Consider the following 11,475-nt stretch of genomic DNA (forward strand, 5'->3'; position numbering starts at 1 on the left):
AACCATCTCTCCAGCCCAACTGTGTGCATTGTAAAAGGCTCTTAGTTCTCACTTTTCCAGGACCAGAGGGTACCTCAGTGGCATCTGAATTGTGCCAGAAAAGTCTCTCTCTGTTTTAGCTCTGATCTAATATTTTTCTCAGGATCAAGAGGGAAGAATTCACACTGGAGCGTAGGACTGTGGGGATGAAAACTAAAGTTGGTTCCTTCGGGGAGGACATACATAGGGACACTTGCTTTCTTTGAATGGAAAATTATCAAGTCCTTGAAAATATTTTTATTTTATTTTTTAAAAAGATTTATTGACTATGTATATACAGTGCTCTGCCTGCAGGCCAGAAGAGGGCATTAGATTCCATTACAGTTGGTTGTAAGCCATCATGTGATTGCTGGGAATTGAACTCAGGACCTCTAGAAGAGGAGATGGCGTTCTTAACCTCTGAGCCATCTCTCCAGCCCCAAAAAATTTTAATTTGTTTCCAGATAGTGGAAAAATAAAATAAAAAAAGAAAAAAGAAAATAGTGGCAAAAAATTATTAAGTAAATAAAAAGATCAGGCCGTGGTGGTGCACCCCTTTAATCCCAGCACTTGGGAAGCAGAGACAGGTGGATCTCTGAATTTGAGGCCATCCTGGTCTACTGAGTTCTAGGACACAGAGAAACCCTGGCTCATAAAACAAAAGAGAGAGACTCAGACGCACGTGCCAGTGAGATGACTCAGCAATTCAAGGTGCCTGCTACTAAGCCTAATTGCCCGAACTCAATCCTTAGGGCCCCCAGGACTCTCACCACCAGGGGGAAAAACTTATTTTAAGTTGTCCTCTGAACTCCGTGGTACATACCCACGTGTGCATGCACATATACACAGTAATTTGATGTGCATAGATATAATGCGGTAGGTAAAAAAAATAACTAAATAAAAAGCACTGGAATTATAAAACTGGCTATTTGTAAGTGAATATTAGCCCAAGGTAGATCTCCTCTGAGATGCTCCACCCAGTGGGGGAATCGGGACAGATACTGGGACTCTCAGCTGGACTCTGGGTGAAAAGCTGCAAGTTGTATGAAAGAATTGAGGGGTGGAAGGATTGGGGGGGCTGGCAGGAGCCCCACAAGGAAACTGTCAAGGCCTGTGAATCTGTACCCAGGGGGGCCTGCATAAACTGATGCACCAACCAAGGACAGTGCATGCAGTAAACCTAGACCCACTGTTCAGATCTAGCCAACAGACAGCTCATTCTCCCCATGAGGAAGGGGAGAGGCGGGGCTGCCTCTGACATGAGCTCTGGTGCCCTCAATTTGATCACTTTTCTTTGGTGGGGAGTCCCTGTGGGACTCAGAGGAAGGGGAAACGTCCTATCCGGATGAGACCTGATAGGCTGTGGTCAGCCCGTGGGGGAGGAGGTCCCCACCTGTCCGAGGTCTAGGGGAGGGGAATAGAGCAGAGAAGGAAGGGAGGGTGGGAATGGGAAGATAAGATGGGGGGATTACTATCAGGATGTAATGTGAATAAATTATAATAATAATAAAAGAAAAAGAAAATTGTTGCTCTCAGGACAAACTGTTTAAGGCACAGAGCAGACTTTCACATTGTAGCTGAAACTCCAAGACATGTTTTTTGCTCGGTTTTCTGTTTCTTAGCAGGGAGAGGAGGAACCCTGTGTTGTCAGACTCCACTGAAGGGGTCTGCTTCCCCCTGCTTTTAACTTGTGCAAAGCCCAAGAGGGCAGGGCCTCTGTCTTGCTAACCACTGCCATATTCCTGTCTAGTGAAACCACCTGGCATGCTTGTGCCCTCACTAATATTGCTGACAGAGTGAATGAATCTGGAGCGGAAAAGGAAGCAGGCAAGGCCTGTCCCTGCCCTATCACTAGATTCCACTGGTTCTTTCAGGCTCCTCTGACCTTGATGGCCTTGGCGTTGATCTTGGGGACCAGGCCTCAGCTTCAAGGTTAATTACCACCTTAGTGCAAAACATGCCCCAGAACTTTCTAGCATTTCATCTGATTAACTGCAAACCCCACAGAAGTGTTTCCCTCCCTACCCCATTGACTGTTGGCCTGGGACATTATAAGCAAAGCCCAAACTTTAGCACCATGCATCTGTTGTCCATTTCTCCTTTCATGATCAACTTTTGACCATTGGCTTTTTGTTTTGTGTTTGAGACAAGGTTTCTCTGTGTATCCTTGGTTGTCCTGGACTTGCTTTGTAAACCAGGCTGGCCTAAAACTCACAGCGATCTGCCTGCTTCCTCTACCTCCCCTGGTGCTGGGACTAAAGGTTTGTGCCACCAAGCCAGGCTGGCGTTTATTTTTTAAGGAGTATGTGACACTTTCAAGCCAGGTGTTGTGGGATCCGAGTAACACACACACACACACACACACACACACACACACACTGGGGAAGTGGAGGTAAGGTGGACCAGGAATTTAGTATCGTCTCTGACTACATTATGAATTGGGGATTACCCTGTTCTACAGGATCCTTCTTTTGAGGGGGCAGGGTGGGGGGTGGGGCTGGGGGAGTGGGGACAGGGGTGTGGAGGGCGGGAGGTGTGTGGGGCTGAGGGTGTGAGGCTGGGGGTAGGGGGTGGGGGATGAGGATGGGAAAGGTGCCTCTCTCCAATCCTCTTATGGTGGTCGCCCTTATCACATTCAGATGTGGCTGAGACCTCTTAGCTCAAAGTTTTGACTTGTCCTGTCAACACTTGTCAAAGAGGCCTGAGCTCTGAACTTTAGGCTCACCCTATGCACTTTACTTTTTACAAAAAAAAAAAAAAAAAGTGGTGCTTGGTGGTGGTGCACGCCATCTTTAATCCAAGCACTCTAGAGACAGAAACAGGTAGGTTTCTGCCTGTACGAGGGCAGCCCCGTCTTAACTGATTAATAAGGAGAGACCTCACTCAACTGACTTTTCCATTGAAAGAGGAAAAACAGCAATGGTCTGAGAGGATTTTAAAAACAGACTAGGGAAAACAAAGGTTTCCACCTACATAAGGGCTTGGAGCTGCAAGTCAGGGGGGACACTATTACTTGACAGAGGCTGCAAATGCGTGTTCCCAAGCAGTCTGGCATGACTGGGAACACAGGAATTCAGGAATGCTCTGACGTACAGGTGCAGATGCTGAAATATTTGAGCAGAACCGAGATAGAATGTTTATCATGAACTCCCTAGTCTAGCCTGGCACTGGGACTCCAGGACAGCAAATTACTAGAAAGCCCTGGGCCATGCCTGTGGCTTGCTTTGTTTGCTTTTTCCTGACTTGGGGGGGGGGTGGGGGGGCTGGTTAAAAAAGAAGTGTGAGTTCTTTAAATTGAGCCCAACGGTGAGATTTCTTCATCCCACTCTGTCTCTTCCAGCCAGAGTTCCCAGCCTAGCCAAGCCGCCTCCTCCCGGGGCAGGGATTGGGGGGCTGGGGGGGTGGGGAGAGGGGGATCCTGGGTTCTCTCTGATCTTCCCTTGTGGAAAGTTTCTGTACCTAGGCGTGACTGAGCTCAGCTGAGCAGCTGCACGGGGCTATGGATTCTGGGGGAGCCCTGGGACACACAGACCTGTGCCCCTGCTGAGGCATTCCAAGGCATTTACTGAGACCAGAAGCAGCTCTCTTGTTAGTAGGAAAGGGGGCTGCAAAGTGGAAAGTCGGACTGGCGCTGGTGTTCCCTAGGCAACAGGCTGAAGCACATCACTCCCTAGCAAATCAGCAAACGCCAGTGGCTGGACTCTGGGAAACCCTGGGTTATGGACTGGACGGGGAGAGTGCGGGGAGATTCCCCTCGCCCAGGTAGCATCTCTCTTCTTGTTTTTGAATCCAGATTAGAAAATCAAGCCAGCAAATCAGGCTCACTGACTATAAAGCTGAAACTAGGAAACACCCATGAGATTTGCCTGCACCATGAAAGGAAGGCTGTTTGTCTCTCCTTGTGGTACATACAGCACAGAGCCGTAAGGACCTAAAACTCCGGTTCTCCCAGGAAACAAACACAAGGAACGTGGGTTTTTCCAATCGGCTTTATGCTTGAACCCGGGATTCCCGGGTTTCACGGACCAACAATAGCACCCACGCGGGTGGGCGTGGGCACGTGGTTGGTGCTGTTTTCCCAAACCTTGGCAGCTTAACTTTTTCCTCCACTGTATTTACCAGACTATGTCTCAACAAGGAGGCATCGTGTAAACATCTGTGTCTCCTCTTTTCAGTTCTAGGGAAAATCCGAACCGCGGTGGGCAGTGCCCAGCTTCTCATGGCGCAGAAATTCTACCAGTTCAGAGAACTCTGTGAAGAGAACCTGGTAGGTACCATCCTGTCACTGTGACTCTGTTAGCGCAGCCGGGAAGAGACCTTGTCCTTAAGACAGGCCAGCCAAAGCAAAACTCAGTTTGAACCAAGTTAAGTCAGGCTTACTGGAGTCTTTCACAGATGAATCTGGCTTCCTTCTCTCCCCCACCCCAAGACAGGGTTTCTCTGTGTAGCCTTGACTGTCCTAGACTCACTTTGTAGACCAGGCTGGCTTCGAACTCACAGCGATCCGCCTGCCTTTGCCTACCGAGTACTAGGATTAAAGGTGTGCGCCACCACGGCCCAGCCTCTGCTTTTCTTTAAATAAATTAATTCATTTAAAACAAAATGCTTTATTCCACACTTAAATAATCTTAGGGCAGAATCAAGTTAAAACTCCATTTTCTGGTCTCTGTATTGAATTTTTTCCATGTTCCTAGATTTTATATGATGCTTTTCCATGCTCCTAGATTTTTTCCATGTTCCTAGATTTTATATGATGCTTTTGATCTTATTCTCATTAAAATAAGGAGCAAACCTAAACACAGTTATAAAGGGGATTATTTTGGCACTTGAGTCTCTTTCTAAAATATTCATCAGCAACCGTGTCTCCTGATCAGAGTTTTGTTTTATTGTTTTTTTGTTTTGTTTTGTTTTGTTTTCTGTTTTTTCGAGACAGGGTCTCTCTGTGTAGCCTTGGCTGTCCTGGACTTGCATTGTAGACCAGGCTGGCCTCAAACTCACAGGGATCCACCTGCCTCTGCCTCCCGAGTGCTGGGATTAAAGGCGTGCGCCACCACTACCCGACCAGAGTTTTGTTTTCATTCAAGGGCCAGAGGTTGAGGGAATCACACAGTGTCGATCAGACACCCTGAGAGGAATGAGTGCTCCATCTACCTCTGACATACAAAAACAAAGGAAAGAAAACGCCTCAAACAGCAGCCGCAATAATGATAGAATTTGCAGAGTTGACAAAGGTGAAATAAAGGGAGAGCCTCTCTGAGGAGGCTACATCCTCCAGGAGTGACTCCGAGCACAGCTTCTACCACTCTGCTCCATTGTTGGTCAGGCTGATGCTAACACAAAGCAACCAAAAGCACCTCTCACCTCAGAGACGGTCTGGTTTAAGCTCAGTCACTCCACCCTGACTCAGAATTGAGATGGCCAGCGCTTACACTCTCTTTGTTTCCTCTACAAAATGGGGCCAGGAGATTCCTTTGGGGGCAAGGCCAAGTTGCCCATGACATAGAGTTAAGCGTAGGCTACTGAGCTATAGGTTGCACATGCCCAAAGCAAAAAACAAAAAAACAAAACAAAAAACAAACAAACAAACAAAAAACCCAAAACCTCCAAAACCAGAAATGCTGTAAAGTCTGAAACTTTGGGGACACCGAGGCACCGATAATGTATACACCTGGCCTCATGTAACATGTCACTGTCAAAATACAGGCACACTAGAAACATATGTAATTACTTTCAGACTTTGTGTAGGAGGTGTGTATGTGGCAGATATATGAACTTCACATTTTAAGTCTTGTATTTCGTCTCCAAGATATCTCACTGGATAGGCAGCCTTCCCAAACCTTACCAAGTCTGATAGCTCAACATTTGGGCCGAAGGGTCTCAGATCAGAGACACGCAATCCTCAGTCTTCCCTTCGCTGGTGATGAGATAAAGGCAGCAGCAAAAACCTGTGACCCAGAAAATGTCACCAAACTCCAAAATACGAACTGTTTACTTTTCCTTTGTGGATAAGGCTAACTATAGTGAGATCATGAGCTGCTGAGAGGCGCTTTGTCAGAACTGCTGTCTCTTCTGAGGGTTGGTCTCTTCGCTCGTTTGGTTTGTCCCCTTGGGTCTGTTGTTGGTTTGGGGGATGCAGTCTCAGACTTGAGACTCTGCTGTTTCAGCTTCCTTGCTGAGGAGATTGTGGGTGCTTGCCACCACTCCCCTTAGGGACTTTGGGTATAGTTGGTGTTGACTGTGTCAAAATACTACAAAGAACCTGTTTTGTTCCCTCAAGTATCACTAGACTTGTTACAGGTTTTAATATTGAACCAAGCACTAAATAACTGCAAAATTTGGTCCAGGTGTTAGCGGCGGTGGCAGCAGTGGCGGCGCATGCCTTTAATCCCAGCTCTTGGGAGGCAGAGGCAGGGGCATCTCTGTGAGTTCAAGGCTAGCCTAGTCTACAAAGTGAGTCTAGGGCAGTCACGGCTACACAGAGAAACCCTGTCTTGAAAACCAAACAAACAAGCAAAAAAACAAAATTATCTACTCCAAAGAGTCTCATAACTCTGAGTAGATTTGGAACTACATATACTGCATAGCAAGCACCTTTATTTGCACTTGTTTTGAACAAGGTCACCCTCAGGTGTAAGTGTTGCTTCCAGCCTTTAGACAATGAGACGATCATCAGCCTTTGCACTTCCTAAAGTCCTGAGGGTACCACTTTTCTTAGGGTCAACCTTAAACATACACGCTGGCTCCAGTTACCAAAGGATGCGAGGCTCTACAGTGGTTTGTAATGCTAAGAAGTAGCTAGAAATGGCACTGGACAGGCTGATGTATAGAAGGGAGGGAGACTTGCTGTGTGCTTATGATGCCTTCAGCTGCTTTTGCAGGCGGTGGTTGGTGATGGCAGCGACACCAGACTGCAGGGACAAAGAAAGTCAGCTTTTGAGCGCAGACATGATGACGTGCACTTGCAGTCTTAGTACTCAGGAGGAAGCGAGAGGTCTCTAGGCCAGCACAGGTTACGCAGCAAGCTCTCAAGCAAACAAACTAACGAAAGTCAGTTCTTGGGTCGATCAGCCAGCTTCAGTGGGTAAAGGTACTTACTTGGTTCTTTGCCTGGAGAGATGGGTCAGGGGTTAAGAGCACTGGCTGCTCATCCAAAGGTCCTGAGTTCAATTCCCGGCAACCACATGGTGGCTCACAACTGTCTATAATGAGATCTGGTGTCCTCGTCTGTCCGATGCTCTCTTCTGTCATGCAGGCAGATGTGCAATAGAGTGCTTATATAGATAAATAAATATTTTTTAAAAAGTAATTGAAGCCAGATGGTGGTGGCACACACCTTTAATCCCAGCCCTTGGGAGTCAGAGGCAGGCAGGTCTACAGAGAAAGTCCAGCCAAGGCTACACAGAAACCCTATCTTGAAAAACCAAAAAAAAAACTAGTAATATCTCAAATACTGAATATGTAACAGTTTCAGCGACTCGGTATGTGTCTCTGTGGTTGGTCATTTGCTTCAAATATTTAAAACCCAGATCAGTCTCTAGCATCAAAGAAGCCTCGGCACACAAAGTATTTTGAAAATACCTTGCTGTTTACCAACTCTGTGCCCTAGTGTTTCACTCAGCAGTGGTCTTAAAACTAACTTTATTCCGGAATTTTCATTTATTCTCTGAATTAACTGCATGGGTGAACTTGTAAATGAAGAGGCGGTATTTTCACTTAAAGATGGCGTTTTTTAAGTACACCCAGGAAGAGATAACACACGAGGGGATTTTTCAAATATTTAGACTCCACTTATCAGACCGAACTAAACACTCTGTCGTAAGGACAGAGGAATTTTATAGCCTTGGCATTTAAAGCCCAGGGGGCTGGAATAGGGCATCTACAAAATGGCCATTTGTAGCCTCGCGTATATCTCTTATCGAAAAGCCAAAAAGAACTGAGCCTGCTTAGGTTCTTTGAATGTTTAAACCTCTGGGTTTCGGCCGGTTTGTTGTCACTGCTGCCTCTAAAGCACGGATGCTTTTCCTCTTTCTTGCACAGAATCCCAACGCTCATCCGAGACCCACCTCCCAGGACCTGGCGGGGTTCTGGGACATGCTTCAGTTGTCCATAGAGAATATTAGCATGAAATTCGACGAACTTCACCAGTTAAAGGCCAATAACTGGAAACAGATGGATCCTCTTGACAAGAAGGTAGAACAATGTAGATTTTGTATGGTTCATTTAAAAGCCTGCACAAGCGCTGGACAGTCTAAGTAGGCGCTGCACCCAGGCCCGCTGTTTGCGATGTGGAAAAGAGCTGGCGTCACACTCGTTTCATTGTAACGAATGTTTGCATACTGAGCACTTGGGGCAGCATCTGTACTATGTGTCAGGCATATATATATACATATTTTTTTTTGGAAGAAAAACTTGTCTGTGAATTGGAAAGTGGGAATGTGGCTTTTCTTTACCTTTTTCTTTTCTTCCTTCTTTCCTTTCCTTTTTTCCCCTTTCTTTCTTTCTTTTTTTAAATTAAACTTTTAAGTTAAAGCACACCAGACGCTAAAGGGGACTGCCTTCAATTTTGCTTTCTAAACTAAAATAAACTGTCTCTTCAGTGCACGGTTCCATAGAGCCAGAGTTCAACCTCCTTCCACCCTCAGGATGTGTTTATGAGAAAAAAAAAATAGGAGGCCCTAAGAAGTAACTAACTGACAATCATCTCATAAGCACAGTGGCGAAGGAGTCACTAACGGTCAAGTCTAAACCTCTCTCTGCGAGGCTTACAGTCATCAGAAATGTTGGGATTCTTTTTTCTAACTTTTGATTGGTTGCCTGAGAGGATACTGTTCCCTGCGATCCTCATAGAACAGTTTAGAATAAAGACTTAAATTATTTTAATTCACCAATAATAATTTCACATTTGATTACTGTGGTTCCACCAGGGTTCTACAGGTATCTAATGTCCACCTTCCCAGGCTGATTTGTCCTGTATGACTTTTTAAATAAGTTTTGTTCTTCTATGACCAGAGGCCAAATAGTTCGAAGCGAAACCTCTGAATATGAAGGATGGCTCTTGCCGTGCCGCATGGAGAAAGCTCTGCCCTTGCGGGTCTCCTGACCCATGCAGAGCTAACCGTAATCCACTGTTGCCCACCGGTGGGCACCTAGCACAAACCCAGCCCCCGGGACCGTCTACAGGAGGGCAGTGCTATCACTACTGTCACGGCTCCAGTTCCTCTGGCCATCCCACTGGGCAGGCTTAGAACCAAGCTTGGGAGTTCTGCGGGGTGTGTGTGTGTGTGTGTGTGTGTGTGTGTGTGTGTGTGTGTGTGTGTGTGTGTGTGTGTGTGTGTGTCCACTCATTCTGAGGAGCCAAACATTGTGCTCCATCTAGTTCTCTTTGTGTGTGGAACTTCTCTGCTGGCAAGGCTTTTAAATCGGTCTTAAAAGTATACACACATGTACACACGCTGGAATTTTAGTACTGCTCCATCCGATTTCTCACCTCCTGATTCTTTAACATTATTGTTTTTTTTTTTAAGAAAAAATAATAAAGTGTGCAAAGAAAGAAAAATGACTAAAAAGTTTCCAATATTCATACTTTTAAAAGTATCCATCAGTTACTCCCACAATGCAGACTTCTAAATGTCTGGAAGTCGGTCCATGTGACTTGTTGGTAGGCCACCTAATAATAGCTATTAGCTTAATTTTTACATTTTTAAAGATGCATTTTACCTCGATCAGAGCTTTTCATCATCTTATGAACATGACGGGGGGGGGGGGGGAACAAAACATAATGAAGACAGTGTGGCAGGAGACTGTTTTGCAGTCCGTGTTCTTCCTCTTTGTCCTTTCAGAAACACAGGCTCCACTTTAAAACGACCACGGCGAGTCCAGGTGTAGTAATTCTTCACCCTGGCAAGCAAGAAGGCACGGCTGTGCGAGCATCAGTCACAGACAACTTGGTGCCCACATGAGAAGTGTCATACTTGACTTCACACGGCAGGCAGCAGGGTCTTCTATTTAAAATGGAAATGGGGTGGTGGTGGTGGTGGGTGCTTTTCAAAGCCAGAAAGGTGGACACTTTTCTCCTAACTGCACCCTTTGCTGGTTAGATGCCTTTCTTTCCTGCTCGCTCATCACCCAGTGGCGACGAGAGGCTGTATTTTGCAGTAGGATAGAAAAGATCAAAAAATTGTTTCAAGGATTGCTGATAAGAGGGACAGCTTTTTTTTTTTTTTTCCAGTCAGTCCTCTGTTCAACTTCAGTAACGTGGTTTCTGTTGGGATTGCCTTCTGGGCCACCAAAAACAAGCGCGAGGAAACTCTGGAAAAGTCTTTCCCAAACTAGGAAGTACCAGAGTCTCCCTCCCTGGCGACCTTGTGCAGCCTATGGCTGTGTGCTCCTGTGTGGTGTGCAAAAAAGGTGTGACGCACAACGGCACCATCGAGGCTGAGGAATACAATCTTGTAACTTCACCTGGCTACTTAGGAATGCGTGCAAGCGGGGGGGGGGGGGTGTTTCTAGGGCCCACGGAGAGGGTGCGCAGGGCTTTTTAGTCTTGAACCCAACCAAGCCCCTGCCCGATTCAGAGTTCTAACCGATTCTGTAGCTCTCCCAGCCCCATCCCTAGCACCAGGGAGTCTGGAGTGTGCACTGCGAGGTGCAGGAAGCCTTTTGAGGGGTGCTTTTTAAAAGCTCACATCCTGCCATGGGAAGTCCTGGTTCATCTGCGATCCAGCTTTACCATCGGCTTTAAGCGGAAGAGATTATGTGTTTTGTTTTTTGTTTCTGAATCCTTTGAATACCCAAACCAAAGCAATGAAGAGGAAAGCATATATATATACACACACAGTGTGCAGATCAGAACTAACTAACCGTCCTTAGGTTTAAAAAAAAAAAGCAAAGCAGAATTGTGAGTGTGTGTGTTCGAACTACTGACCTCTCCCAGTCTTTCCCAAGCTTGTCCTGAGAAGCCGTGTAATGTCCTGAACCTTCTGCTTTGATCAGGAGCGAAGGGCCCCTCCTCCAGTGCCAAAGAAGCCGGCGAAGGGCCCCGCGCCGCTGATCCGGGAGCGCTCGCTGGAGAGCTCGCAGCGCCAGGAGGCCCGCAAGCGCCTGATGGCCGCCAAGCGCGCCGCGTCGGTCCGCCAGAACTCGGCCACCGAGAGCGCGGAGAGCATCGAGATCTACATCCCGGAGGCGCAGACCCGGCTCTGAGTGCCGCTGCCCTCGAGGACCGTCCCGCCTCCCCGTTGCCCCCACCCCCCCCCCCGTCCCCCTCCGTCTCTGAGCTCAGTGACCGCCACCGTCGTGGCGTAGTTGTCCACCTCGCAGGAGCCGTCCCCAAACCGCCCGCTCCCTGGACCACTTTGCCCATCTTCTCCACCGAGCTTCGCTCCCCTGTCCTGAAGCCTCAGTGCAGACATCCAAACCCTTTACTTTTCTGGGCCAAGCGAACCCACCTGTGTAGAA

The 11,475-nt window shown here is 47.1% G+C and overlaps 1 protein-coding gene across 11 annotated transcripts in view; it reads left to right on the forward strand.

The window, feature by feature from the left end:
- Window positions 1–11,256, forward strand: part of Dlgap1 (DLG associated protein 1) — a 509,503-nt gene extending 498,247 nt beyond the window's left edge. For 9 of the 11 annotated variants that reach the window (XM_051154471.1, XM_051154473.1, XM_051154472.1 and 6 more), the window contains 3 exons: window positions 4,194–4,285; window positions 8,056–8,208; window positions 11,011–11,256. In XM_051154471.1, coding sequence (XP_051010428.1) covers window positions 4,194–4,285; window positions 8,056–8,208; window positions 11,011–11,220 — 455 coding nt within the window. In that variant the 3' untranslated portion in view covers window positions 11,221–11,256. Of the gene's footprint in view, window positions 1–4,193; window positions 4,286–8,055; window positions 8,387–11,010 lie in introns of those variants that run through there. The other 2 variants (XM_051154481.1, XM_051154480.1) reach the window with 1 other exon arrangement.
- Window positions 11,257–11,475: the final 219 nt, after the last annotated feature.

Source organism: Acomys russatus, chromosome 12 (assembly GCF_903995435.1).
Source record: "Acomys russatus chromosome 12, mAcoRus1.1, whole genome shotgun sequence".
Lineage (NCBI taxonomy): Eukaryota > Metazoa > Chordata > Mammalia > Rodentia > Muridae > Acomys > Acomys russatus.